The sequence below is a fragment of the Phoca vitulina genome, unplaced genomic scaffold, assembly GCF_004348235.1.
Source record: "Phoca vitulina isolate PV1807 unplaced genomic scaffold, GSC_HSeal_1.0 scaffold14, whole genome shotgun sequence".
Classification (NCBI taxonomy): domain Eukaryota; kingdom Metazoa; phylum Chordata; class Mammalia; order Carnivora; family Phocidae; genus Phoca; species Phoca vitulina.
Window position 1 is genome coordinate 22,055,905 of NW_022589717.1, and position 14,184 is coordinate 22,070,088.

Genomic DNA, 14,184 nt, shown 5'->3' on the forward strand with positions numbered 1-14,184 from the left:
GGACCGTTAGCACCACACGGGAAGTGTCTGGACAGGCAAAAAGCATCAGCATTCACTGTGCATTCTCCCCAGTGGGGCGGAGGCTTGGGACTCCGTAGGTCCCCAAGGCGAGGCTAACTGACAAAGCCACAACCAGCAGGGGCCGCAGGGTTAACGGGTGTGACTGGGCTACTGGGAAAGGCGACGAGCACTAGTCCAACCGCAGAAATACATGGCTTTTTCTCTTTTTTTAAAAATAAGAGTATACAAGTATTTAGAAAGGGACAGTGGGAACAAACCAAATCCAATTCCCAAATAAGCTCTTGCTGGGCATTTCCCATTTACTGGTTGTCTTGAATTATAATCTCCCCTCCCCCATCCCTATAGGCATCCCCTCCCCCTCCCACTTAAGTGCCCCAAGAGTGAAACAAAATGGAATTTGACAGTAGGTGTGCTGCTCCCTGACTCCTCTGTTTGGGAAAGTTTTTGAGGAGGGTGCCTCTGACCGGGCAGGAGCCTGCAGAGGGGTCAACCCTGGACTACCCCCAACACTTGACCCCCAGGGTCCCTTTGGGTCTCTCCATCCCTCGCCCATTCAGGAGAGTCATGCCAACCTCTCTGGCAATTTGTGAGTTTCAAAGATAAAAATGTTTAAAAACAAGAGGGTTTTTTTCTTCCCCTTGTGTTCAGTAAAATATAAATTTTCATTCTTTTAATGACATGATTATTTCAGCTAAACATGAATAATTATGCCTTGAAACTTGTGTGTCTTTCTGTATTCAACGACATATGCTTCTTTCTCTACTAGGTCCTAAGTGCCTTGTGAACAGGGGCTGATTTCAGAATCACCGGAAAGATTAAATTCTGGTAGTGCTAGGACATACATTTCCTGAGGGTAGAAATTATGTTTTATTCCTCGTTTGCCCTTCAGTGCCTATTATCAAGCCAGACACACCGTGCATTCGGTAGTAACCGACGGGTCTCACTTCAGACCAGAGGGCTTCTTGCAAATAGTAGTTAATGATGATGCTTGTTGTCTAGGTCTTTGGGGATCTGTGAGTAACATGTGACTGGAAATGTCAGATCTCATGAAGGCTAGCCAGGGAGATCCCAATCGCAGTTCCTGGGAAGGAATAAGGCATGTTTGCAGAAGACGTGAGGCACGTGATCTCTACCTGAAAAACACTGCCTCCTGCCTGTTCGAAAAGGCAAGGATCCAATATTTGGGGGTGGGGTGCGGGTGGGCTTGTTGTGATGCTGGTTTAAAAGATACATGGCAAATCATCTAAAAAAAATAAGTCACAGATAGCGAAGGGCTGTGAGAGTGTAATGAATTACGCTCGGGGACATAGGCCCCAAGTCCATAAAATCCAGTCCGAACCAAACTCAAGCGGTGTAGGCTGAGTCTACCCCCTGCATGCCGAGCGGCTCCAACACGTCTTCTTGCTTGCCAGGACTCCTGGGGAATTTGTGAAATGGATTCTCCTGCTGCGTCTGCTGACCCCCCGGGGAACAGGTCGGATTCACACCCGGCTAAAGGTAGCAGAGGTGCCTGACTGACTAGCCCCATGCCGAGCTCTCCCTCTCCGTGACCCCAGAACCGTCAGGGGAGGGGGGAGGGGGAGGGGGAGGGACGGGGAGGGGTGTTTAATAACAACACAGTAAAAGGTTCTGTACTTGCTTTCCTTACTTGAGCCCACCGGTGGGGACAGTGTGGCATTTCTTATGCTCCAGCAGCTGTTCAGGTGTCTTCATGAACTTGTGGCACACGTCACACTCAAACATCCGGGTGATGAGGTGTATCTGCAGATGGCGCTCGAACATGTTCTTCGTCTTGCAGACAAAGTTGCAAAAAACGCATTCGAACCCTGAAAGGACGGGAGCTGGGTGTACGGGTGCACGGGGCAGAGGGACCGGAGGGCAGGAGGGGGACAGACATCCCCCCGTTTCTCCTCTTCCCCAGCTATGCCCTTGCAGGCACCGTTCCCGGCATCTCTGTGGCAGAAGGAGTTAAGTGTACAGTTCCAGAATCAGCGTCACACTGCCCATCCATCCACCCCATATTGGGTGCAAATCAAGCCAAAAGAAATACAAATTTGAGGCGATGATAGCGTTATACTGTTCCCAGGCCTACTGTCTGTTTTCCAACATCACTCCCCTTGAGGGCTGATGTTTAAGCAGGCCAACCCACTCCTCCCTCACCTTTCTCTGGCTTTTCCTCACTGTTCACTGAGGGCTGACTCCCAGGCACGACAGAGATGACCAGCAGGTTATTCCCACTCTTGTTTTTCTGAGAGCTGTCTGAATCGTCTTTGCTGTTGGCCGAATCACTCAGAGCTGAGAGGGAGGAGGAAGAGGGGCTATTTGATTCACTGGGGGTCTTCCTGTCTTCTCCTGAAAAAACAAACAAACAAACAAACAAAACCCCCCCAAAACCCAGGTCTGTTATTTAGGAGATGATAACCCTCGAATAACAGCAAGTAGGGGTGGGGGTGGTGGGGGGTCTCGTGGCTACATCATCATTCAGGGAAGACAGGGTGAGGTTCCCAGCTCTCCCAGGGCACCTACTGGGACCCCAGGTCCCCATCATCTACAATGATGACACTTGTGGGACTTGGGAACTCTGTCATGCTTTGAACACAGTATCTCATTTTATCTTCTCAAAAATCCAATGAGACACAACTGTTAGCACTCCTGTTTCACAGATGAGGGGAGGGAGGCACAGTCAGGGTAACTTGGCCTAAGTCACACACTAGGAAGTGGTGGAGCAGAGATTTCAGTTGGTCCGACTCCAGGATCCATGCTCTTCATGGACTGGACTCTCCCTCAAACCCAGGAGTAAACCAGTTGGGAGGCCATTAAAATTCAGTGTCAGGAGACTAATGCTTCCACTCAAGATGAAGTGTCAAGAGACTGGATTTACCATTGCTACTGAAAGAACTAAAACAAAACCAGACAAAATATATCAAACAATACTTGTTGTTGTTGTTGTTTTTTCCCCAAAATAGTTTTTACAACATTGGACATCAGGCTCTGAAGAGTGATCCCTGGGAGACAAGAAAGAAAAGAGGTGGCCCACTTCCTGCCTTTAGGGAGTTTACTTCTCAGCCTGCAGTGCAGGGGTGGGGACCTGCCCATCAGACTCACTGAATTGAGGAAAGAGCCCTAAGGGTCTGGGGAGATCAACATTGCTGGACTTGGTGGGGCAGGGTGCCAGAGGGGGGCGAACAGTACAGAGGAAAAACTCAAAGACCTGCAGGGGGTCCCCCATGAGTATTCATTCAGCAGAGTAGGGATCAGAGCACATGTGTGAGAAACCCCCCAAGACTGGAGGGAAAAAAGGCCATGTGAAAGGCTCAGAAAACACTGTTGTTTCCACTAGCCAGATTAGAAACACTCACAATTCCCAGGGCATTGGGTAGGAAACTGAAGAAGATCTCTTAGGAGTGGGTAATGATTGGCCCTAGTTGGACCACTGCTTCAGACCTGCCTGACAAGTCACAAAAGCAAGACTCAAAGGAGTCAAATTTTCCAAGTAATTAACTGCATCCTAAAACAAAGGTCAAGAATTTTTATGGGAATATAAAATATCCAGCACCCAGGAAGGCTAATCACAATGTCTGACATCCAAACAAAGATTAGCAGGCATGCCAAGAAACAAGAAAACACAACCTAAAATGGAGAGAATAATTAACCAGTCAAAACTGACCCAGAACTGACACAGTTGTTAGCATTTGCAGAGAAGGACATAATATTATAACTATAGTCTATATATTGAAAAAGTTAAATAGAGATATGAAAGATACAAAAAAGATCCAAATCAAATTTCTAGAGATGAAAATTACAACGTCTGAGATGAAAAATACACCGGATGGGATTACCAGCAATTTAGACATGCAGAAGATTAGTGAACCTTTAAGGTAATAGTAATAGAAATTATCTGCAATGAAACAGAGGGAAAAAAGAATCATAAAAATGAAAAGAGCATCAGTGGATTGTGGGATGCCTTCAGGTAGCTTAATATAAATTTAACTGGAGTCCCTGATGGGGCGGGAAGGGCAGAAAAATCTGAGAAGGCCAAAACTTTTTCAAATTGGGGAAAACCATAAACCCACAGATCCACGAAGCAAAATGAACCGCATGCATAAGAAAGATGAAGAAATCTATACCAAGGGATATCAAAACCAGTGATAAAGAAAAAAAAATCCCTAAAGGCAGCCCAAGGAAAAAGGATACATTCTGTGTAGAGGAACAAAAATAAGGATGACAGCAGATTTCTCACGGGAAACAATGCGAGCGAGAAGTAGTGGAGCGCCATCTTTAAAGTGCTGAAGGGAACAGCTGTCAATCTGAGATCTCATACTCTGTGAAAATGGATTTCAAAAATGAAGCTTCCCTCCCCACCCAAAAGGGGGAAAGAATTCATCACCAGCAGACGAGAATTACAAAAAATGTTAAAAGAAGTTCTTGAGGGCCCCTGGGTGGGTCAGTCATTGGGCGTCTGCCTTCGGCTCAGGCCATGATCCCAGGGTCCTGGGATCGAGCCCTGCATCGGGCTCCCTGCTCCACAGGAAGCCTACTTCTCCCTCTCCCACTCCCCCTGCTTGTGTTCCCTCTCTCGCTGTGTCTCTCTCTGTCAAATACATAAATAAAAATATTAAGAAAAAAATAGAAATTCTTGAGGCAGAAGGAAAATGACACCAAAAGTAAAAATGGATCTACACAAAAGAATGAAGAGCACAGGAAATGGCAACTCCATGGCCAAATACCTGAGTTTTCTTATTTAAATCTCTCTAAAAGAGAATCAAAGTAATTTTGTTAAAAAAGAATAATGTCATAGAGGGTTTATAACATAAATAAGTAAAATATGACAGTGATAGCATAAAGGCTGGGAGAGGAGACAGGGAAGTATGCTATTGTGAGGATCTTACACTGCACATGAAAAGGTACAATATCACTTGAACATGTACTGTAATAAATTAACGATGTACATTACACACCCCAAATAACTGGAAGGTTCTATGCTGTTCATGGTTTGGGAGACTTGATACTGTTAAGATGTCATTTCTCCCCAAACGAGATTGAAGCAGGCCCGTCATTTTAGGTTAGGGTAGGAAATACAGGGAGACTGTGCGTCAGTTCCCTTCAAATCAGTCAATTAAGTAATCTAGTGACTGTAAACTCTAGAAATGAACTTTTTCAGGAGATTAAAAAAAACAAATCATATATTATATACAGGCATAAAAAAGTCCAGAAGTAAACAAAGCTGTAATGGTGGTGACAGCTAGTGGGTGAAATTATCAGCGGTATGTTTGTTTTCTTTTATTTGGTTTTCAGAATTTTCTAAAGTGACCATAAATTAACTTGTCCAATTTAAAATTTTTTTTTAAAAGAGGAAGGAAGAAATATTTACCCTCTTGCAATGTTTCCAAGTCTTGTTCCCGGCAAACCTGCACTTATGTCCAGGGAAGACAGCGCTTACTTCAGTTTACAATTTTAAAAATCTTGTTCCTAGCAGGATGGAACTTGGTTCCTGGAAAGACACTGTGTGACCTCACTCACTGACCCACAAGGAGGGAGGGAATATGCCTTTAAAGTATAGACCCCCCTTGGTACAAGGAAGCTAGTGAAAGCTAGCACCATCATTGCCAGTCTCTTATCTAAATATTTAACCAGGTTAGTCACATTTTGTAGACAAACAGAATATGTTCAGTAGGGGCCCTGAGTCTATTGCTTCACCAAATCCATCCTCTAAGGTGGTCTTATCCATAGAATCTTGCAAGTGATTATTTTAAATTAGTTTTTAGAGTTAAAACCTATAATTTTAATTACCATCTTTAACAATAGCGAAAAGTACCCTGAGGCTTAAGACACTGGGGAGAGCTGTCTAAATTAATAAATGTATAAACATACAGGTGCCAAGGTGGCTGCTCTGTGAGTCGGTGTGGGGAAATAGCCCAGTCCGCTCAAGCTGTGATCCCTACCCCACACCGCTTCCTCTGCTCTCAGTCCTCATCTCCCTTGGCTCTGTAGGGAGTGAGCCAGGGTGCCCTTGTCAACTCAGTCCATGGCTCACTGTGATCCAAGGGGTCATTCATTTTCAGCAGCACAAAGATTCTTGGTGAAGGACATCCGTGCACAGGTAATGCAACCTCATACATTAGGACAGCCAGCTAAAGAGAACTTGAAAAAAAACCTAAATATTTCATAATCTAACATGACACAAAATGATAAATTGAGACCATAAAAATTACCAGTTGTCTTGCTGCCTCAATATAAACACCATTACATTTTTGATGTACTTTTAATTTTTTTAGAAGTAAGCATATCTATTTTAAAATTGTTGCCGCTAATTGCATAGTAGTTAAGAATAAGGACTTCAGATCCGGAATACCTGAGTTTGATTTTTTTTTTTAAAGATTTTATTTATTTATTTGACAGAGAGAGACAGAGGGAGAGAGGGAACACAAGCAGGGGGAGTGGGAGAGGGAGAAGCAGGCTTCCCGCGGAGCAGGGAGCCCGATGTGGGGCTCAATCCCAGGACCCTGGGATCATGACCTGAGCCTGAGGCAGACGCTTAATGACTGAGCCACCCAGGCACCCTGGTTTTTTTTTAAAGATTTTATTTATTTATTTGAGAGAGAGAGAGAGAGACAGTGAGTGAGAGAGCACAAGCTGGGGGGGAGGGGCAGAGAGAGGGAGAAGCAGACTCCCCACTGAGCAGGGTGCCCGACTTGGGGCTTGATCCCAGGACCCTGGGATCATGACCTGAGCCGAAGGCAGCAGCTTAACCGACTGAGCCACCCAGGCACCCCCAGAATACCTGAGTTGGAATGCCACCTGTATCATTTAATGGCTGAATAACTTAAGAGAAAGGATTTAATTTAGTGCTTCAATGATCTCATCTTAAAAATGGGGTTAATATCAGCAGCTTCATATGTTTGTTGTGGGGATCAAATAGGTTTTTATACATAAAGCACCAAGAACAATGCCTGGCTCATTGCATGCATTATAGAAGAATGTATTATTATTATTATTATTATTATTATAAAATATAACAAATAGGGGCGCCTGGGTGGCTCAGTTGTTAAGCACCTGCCTTCAGCTCAGGTCATGATCCCAGGGTCCTGGGATCGAGCCCCGCATCGGGCTCCCTGCTCGGCGGGAAGCTGCTTCTCCCTCTCCCACACCCCCTGTGTGTGTTCCCTCTCTCACTGTGTCTCTCTCTGTCAAATAAATAAAATCTTTAAAATATATATATATATAACATACAATATTTATAAATAATAATAACAATCATTAACACTGTATTTTCCCATGCTGGCACATAGTTGGCTCTCAAAATTTATGAAAATAATTATTAATTAATGGTTTTAAATGATAGTATTAGGGGCACCTGGGTGGTTCAGTTAAGCATCTGACTCTTGGTTTCGGATCAGGTCATGATCTCAGTGTTGTGAGATCGAGCCCCATGTCCGGCTCCGCACTCAGTGGGGAGTCTGCTTGAGATTCTCTCCTTCTGCTCCTCCCCCTGTTCACTCGCATGCTCACGCTCTCTAAAATAAATAAATGAATCTTAAGAAAAGAAAGTTACAAATCATATGTAACTCTTAAAAAAAAAGAAAATTAATATTCCATTGTTGATTTTTTTCCCTATGGAGGTTCTCCCAGAAGGATTACTGAGTTACAGGCATTTTCAAGCCCCTTGGTCTATCTACCTAAGTAGTTTTCAAAAGTTCTCCCACTCTGTAGGGTCATGGCCATAAAGGTATCAGCAGCATCCAATGACCATGGGTAATGCTGTAAAACACATTCCTAATGCAATCGGTGAAACGTAAGCCACTCTTGAGTTTTAATTTGATGGCTAGTGAGGTCAAATATTTTTCCTTTTGTTGAGTGGTTAGCTTTTATTTCTTTTTTGTGTATTAACTGTTTATGTCCTTTGTAAATTCTTCACTTAGAGACCTGAAGGGTTTCTTACCAGTTTATACGAATTTTCTATGCAGTAAATGTATCAGCCTTTGTCATTTTTACAAACACACTTTTCAGACTGGTTTTTTGGTTTTGTTTTCCTTCTCTTTTCCTTTTCTTTTGCAAAGAGAAGAAGATATTCTTATGCAGCAAGTCTCTTGATTCTTTTCTTTTGCCATTTCTTGAATCACTTAAGCTTTCACAAATCCTCCTCACTCTGGAAGTCTGATAAACATTCTATTTTCTTCAAGCTTTTCTAGGGCTGATTTGTTAACGGGGATTATGTAAGTCGTCTGATATTTATTTTGGTGTCGGTGTGAGGTCAAGTATTGATGGCTGTATTTCCCAAATAGCTATTCGGGTTCCTCAATGCTGTTACGGCAGCATTTAAACATTGCAGCCAAATTTGCACCAAGGACATTGGGAGCACCAGAGGGAGTATTTTTCCCTTGTTCTCTGCAGACACAAAGAGCGAGGGAGTGGGAGCAAGAGGGTAAGGAGGGGTCACTGGGAAGAAACTACCTAAACAGAGGGCAGTTCCTCAGATACCCACTCAGCACCCTGCTCACCAGTGTGCCCCGGGTAAGAGTAGCGGGAAGGAAGTATAGAAAGCACATGGATTCTGTGGGAGACAGAGCTCATCCTGTAGATCACAACTTCACGTCTGTAACAAGAAAGCACTGCAGATTTCCTAGGGGACTGAAATAAAAGGTGCCCATTCCTATGACAGGTAAATCATATCAGAGAACAAGGTCCACAGAATTAGAGAACTTTATGCCTGTTGGGCATCTCCTACACATTCAAAAAGTCAAGGAATGGATGAAGGCCCAGGGAAGTTAAGTGAGTTTCTACATTTGCAGTGCTATTTATGGTAACATGGGGTCTAGAACTAGGATCTAGAATCCAAAGTGTGTCTCCCTCCATCCCCAGTAACTTCTTCCACATAGATTATATGCATAAGTCAGTAGACTCTCAGGGTTCAGTAAGGGCCATGTTGGAATAATTTTCTTGCTTAACACACACAGATGTGTGTAAATGTGCTTGCACACATGTACTCACTTACCGGGTGAACGTTTACTCCCCACTTACACGGGGCAGGCCCTGGCCCAGGTGCTCAAGAGACGATGGCAACTGAGACAACCTCCCTATTCTCGGGGGCATATAGTATAATATGGATCACATGGCATATATACTGCTTTATATCATAACTTTATAACTATACAGCTTATTAATCAACAGATTTAGATGGACACATCTTGGGTCAAATTCAAACACTTCAGAACAGCAACTGCATGCAAGAAATCCTCGCTGTGAAGACCATTAGCTTCTAAAAGGGGTCCTTTGGCCAAATCTAGCCTCCTGTTTTTGTAAATAAAGTTTTATTGGAACACTGCCAGGCCCACTTTTTTGTGTCTTGTCTATTCTACTTTCAAATTTCAGCTCATTCCAATGAATGTCGTGACAGAAACTGTATGGCCTGAAAGCCTAAAATATTCACTATCTGGCCCTTACAAAAAACAAAACAAAACAAAACAAAACAAAACAAAAAACCACCAAACTCTGTTTCCCTGGCTAAAAAAAGCCTATAAAAAGTTTATAACCTTATTCCCTAATAGCAGCAGTGTTAAAGGCTTCTACTGTACTAAAAAAGCAACTTCCTTAATGCATTTCACTCTGGCTCTCTGTGATAACAAATGAGAATATTCTTCCCAGGTAGACAAGGAGCCCCTCCACCTCAGAGGGAACAAGATCTCTGTGTTCCCAGTGGCAGTGAGCGTGTTTGCATTGGGTACTTGTGAATGTGAAGTTTCTATCGATGACAATGAAGCGATTCTATATCCAACTGCTTTCCAGCCATTATGGTTTCTATGGTTTCCTTGAGGTGGGGTGGTGGTAGAGGGGCTGTGGCCTGGGGAGAAGGTTCTTGACTGGGCTTAGACACACTTGGGGCGGAGAGGATTAGAAGAATAGGAGAGTCACAGAAAAGAGGGAAAAAAAAGAATATCTGAAAAGCCAGTGGAAATGGAAGACAGGCTGGCCTTTCCCTTCATTAGCCACTCCAGAAATGTTGAATTTAGTTTGTCTCTGACATGGGTTTCCCAGCTCACCTGCTGCCCACGGTGCTAATGTGAGAGCCAGACAACCAACTGTAAAAATGGCACCTTCTCACCCACCATAAGGGCTCTCTGCAGACCTCCAAGTCATAGCTGCTCAACTTACGACAAAAGCAAGCTTTTATTGCCGTTGGCACCACGGAACCAAGGCGGCCGGTTAACGCACAGAGAGCTCCTTCTTGGCCGAGCACGCGGTCAGCACAACTGTCCGGGAAACTCCCCTTACCCAAATCCTTCAAGTACCAGTGACGCCAGCGGCTGAGCCAACACCCCGGGCTGGCAGTTAGCAACATCAGCTTGTAACCTGTAAGCACCACAAAACGCCAGGGGGCGGGTGGGGGGTGGGGAGGGGCGTGGAGGGGCTCCTCCTCATTCTCACTTAACGACTCCACCTTGGTGTCATTTGTAACCCTCAGCTGTGAGAGGATAATTGCATGGTGAAGTCACAATGTTAACATCATGAAAAGGAAGACGTTAACCGGAACGGCAGGCGCCTTAAATGAAAGGCGAACCCTGCGCCATGTGGCTCTGCTACCCTGGGACAGTCCTTCCTTCGGGGGAAGGAGAGGTCCGTGTCGCCTGGTGACGATGATGCACCTGCCAGGTGGGCAAGCACTGTGGGGTGGCTGGGGGATGGAGGAGAGAAGGACGGACAGTGACGGTCACCTGTGTGCTTGGCGCCAATGTGAGCCTTGATGTCCGCTTCCTCCATGGTGACAAAGTCGCAGGCAGTGCAGCAGATGGAGAACATCCACTGCTCCTTGTCCACGTGCAGTGACATGTGGCTGACGAACTGGACATTGAGCTCGGTCTCAAATCCACACACATGACAGCTAGACGAGGGGACGACAAAAAAAAAGGGGGGGGAGAGAGAAGAGTGATACTTTGTGGTCCACTCAGAAAGCTGGACTCTTACGCACGTTTTTCCTCCCGCCTGAACGTTTTGCATTAGAAAATTCTTCGGCTTTCTGCGATGCCTCTGCAGTAGTCACCGTGCCAGACGGATTAAGTGCCGGCATAACGTAACAATCCCATACACGCTATAATCATAATCATAAAGTTAATTAAAAATTACAGATTCCAGATGCCACACATCACCTTACTGATTCCTTTGGGCAAAGAGATGCAGTGCAGCTTGGCCAAGATATTAGCGGTGCTGATACACTGATAAATTCGGGGCACCCAGCACACCCAGTGAGCCTCTCCCTGGCTCTGGGAAGCTTCGGTGTACCGATGAAGGCACATGCAGGTCCCCGGACGGCACTGCAAGCAGGAGCAAGTCCTGTCTGTGACAGTTCCCAATAGAAGCCACCCATCCGTGGAGACATTCCACACAAAAGCAAGTTTCCCCCAGTCTGTACGGCCTGCCTCTTGGGCAAGATGCTGACCCTTGGGATTTTATAGCAACCAAACCAAATACTGATTCATGGTCGAATGTGGAAGGGAAACATAAAATTCCAGTACTGAAGACAACACGACCACGGGAAAATATGCAACGCTTTCAGGGCGATTTCCCCAGAGTTTTCAGATTTATTTTTCCTACTCTTTTTCTCCGTAGGACAATTCTCAGGTAGCAGCAAGGTGCTCTGTTACAAAGATGGAAACTTCCCAGCTGCACAAACCTAAAAGCTAATAACCCCCGGAGCCCTGCCGCTCTCTGGAGCTCCACCCCAGAGAGCCACCTCCGAGACCATTTCCCTTTCAATTAATTCTACTAGGGCCACCCAGGCCAAGAGAGGAGTCAGCGCAGCTTCTGGGTTCAGTCTAAGCAGAGCAAATATTACAACGAAGGTTTGCACTGTGACTGAGGAGAGACATCTCATCACGTAGGCCCTAGCACACGGGCGGGGAGTGTTCGAGAAAGTTGGGCACGGTTCCATTCACCGCTCACCTGTAATAATAAGGGTGCTTCTTCCCATCACTGCCTTCAGAGGTGACGGCGCTGACGATGTCCTCCGTGTCCGTGCTCACCAGCTTCACCGAGTGGACGGTCAGGTGCTGGTTAAGGTTCGCACGACACTTGGCCGCGTACGGGCACAAGTGGCATTTGTATTTTCTTTCCTCTGCGGGGGAAGCAAAGGGAAACAACCCAAACTGCTCTTAAAAATGAACACCCAACACCTTGCAAGCGGCCGCTTAGAGCTCTCCAGGAAAGGAGGGTTCAAATCTCATTTCAAATGGGGACCAAGGGAACCCCTAGGAATTATAAGTATCTAACAGTCTCTATCCAGCAGGTCACTGCTGTATTTATCAGCACTTTCAAAGATTACAGCAAGTCCCAGGACAACTGGACCATCTGCTTTTTCCTAGACACCCACAGGTCCCTCTTCCTGCTAAGGGGAGCCCCACAGGGGCTAAAAGAATATCGTGTATATGTGAGTGTGCGTGTGCGCACATACTCCCCATGTGTCAGCCGAGGGTGGGCGCCTGGCTGGAGAAAGGGGAGGGGAACACAGCCTTCCTAGGACTGGTGTAAGAGAAGCCCCATCATTTTCCCTAAGCTCCAGGCCTACAGCAGCCAAGAAATCAAAAACTAATGAAATTAAAGGGGGCAAAAAATGACTTGTGTGAAATGATTTAATGGGCAATTTTCATTTTACATAAATAAAATTAAAAATTCCAATTTATTTCTTAATGAAAACCCTCTCGTAAAACTGACAACGTTTCAGGACTCTCTGCAGAGTGGCATTCTGAATTCATTCGATTCATCAAGCAAATTATAGTAAAAGGAGCAGGCTTTGCTTTCATTGTGCAGATAAAGGTGGCCGACGGGGGCAGAAAAAGCAAAGAGCAACTTCATTTTCTATCCCTGATTCTTACTTTGTATTACTGGGCTTGGCTTTAAAGAATACCCAGTCTTATCTACTTCACAGCAGAGAATGAGGAATGAAGTTTTTCTCCAACAAAATGTAAGGCATCAGCATTATTACTACGGATAGTCCCCCACATTTGAAGTGCTGGCGGCCCGGGGCTTGGTGGGGCTAGGGGAGGAGCCCCGCGCTGCAGATAAAGTACAGTCCGTTCTTCCGGGGGAGAAGGAACTGATTTTCGTTGCATTAATTAAGTTACTATTTATTCCGCCTTTATCCTTCCTTAATTTGGTTGCCTTCCCTTTCGCAACACGTAGAATCAAGCACATTTCTCTACTATTACATGAAGGTAAAGATAGCAACTGTTTCCCCATCAGCTGCTCTGTCCCTCAGCTGCTCCCATTTACCACCTAAGATGAAACCAATGAGACGGGGTGGGGGGGCAGCCCCATCCCCCGCACCCTCAAGATGAGAGCAGTATGGTGCTTAGAGTGCCGGAATTTTACCCGGATACACCTACATGCCTGTCTTTTCTCACCAATCCTACTTTCAATATAAACCGTTTCCAGGGCCTTCTTTGAACGCGCCAGGTACAGTGGCTTGAAAGGTCAGGACAGAAACATTTCCGCCACTTCCTGGTATAATTCTCGCAGAGAAACTCAGCTTCTTGAGAAGAGAGAAGCTGGTGATCCAGAGTGTCGAGGGCATCCGAGTGAGTTCCTGACTCACCTGTGTGCAGCGAGAGATGTCGGGACAACGTCTGCTGTCGGCCAAACACTTTCCCACACACATCACACGGGAAAAGCTGGTCATTGAATTTCCAGGATGGCAATCCGTTTCCTGCCTCTAGTACTATCTTGTCTGTGTCTGGGCCAAAAGAGCAAAGCATCATGAGGGGTAAACAAGGCATCATGAACAAATTTCATTTTAGTCAATATTCTTCAGAACTTTAGCAGAGGCTTCCTTCTGAAGAATGTGGCTGGTAACTGCCTGTAAGTCCCGGTAACCTCTGGTCTTTGTGTTCATTTCCTGTTTCTAAGAAGGCTATTCTTGAAAGTTGTGGTGGCAAATGGATTCCAGTTCTAGCCAAGTCTCCAGTGTTTTCTCTGTCACTACAGGTCAGCCAACCAAACCCTCCAGCAGGTTGGCAGCATGCTTTAGCACTGTGCACAGTATACAGTCGGTACTCAGTATTTGCTAAGTGAGTGAATGGTTGAGTGGCATGTTAAAACTCCAGACATGCACGCTCTTGCCACAAGACGGTAAATAGAGAGTGCCAGATCTCGGATTCTTTTTTTTTTTTTTTTTTT

General features: G+C 45.3%; 1 protein-coding gene across 6 annotated transcripts in view; it reads right to left on the minus strand.

Moving 5' to 3' along the window:
* ZNF827 (zinc finger protein 827) overlaps positions 1–14,184 on the minus strand; it is a 165,361-nt gene that overhangs the window by 5,912 nt on the left and 145,265 nt on the right. For 5 of the 6 annotated variants that reach the window (XM_032412937.1, XM_032412938.1, XM_032412936.1 and 2 more), the window contains 5 exons: positions 13,604–13,741; positions 11,956–12,127; positions 10,731–10,897; positions 2,182–2,373; positions 1,670–1,847 (listed from right to left, as the gene is read on the minus strand). In XM_032412937.1, coding sequence (XP_032268828.1) covers positions 1,670–1,847; positions 2,182–2,373; positions 10,731–10,897; positions 11,956–12,127; positions 13,604–13,741 — 847 coding nt within the window. Of the gene's footprint in view, positions 1–1,656; positions 1,848–2,181; positions 2,374–10,730; positions 10,898–11,955; positions 12,128–13,603; positions 13,742–14,184 lie in introns of all 6 variants that reach the window. The other variant, XM_032412941.1, reaches the window with a different exon arrangement.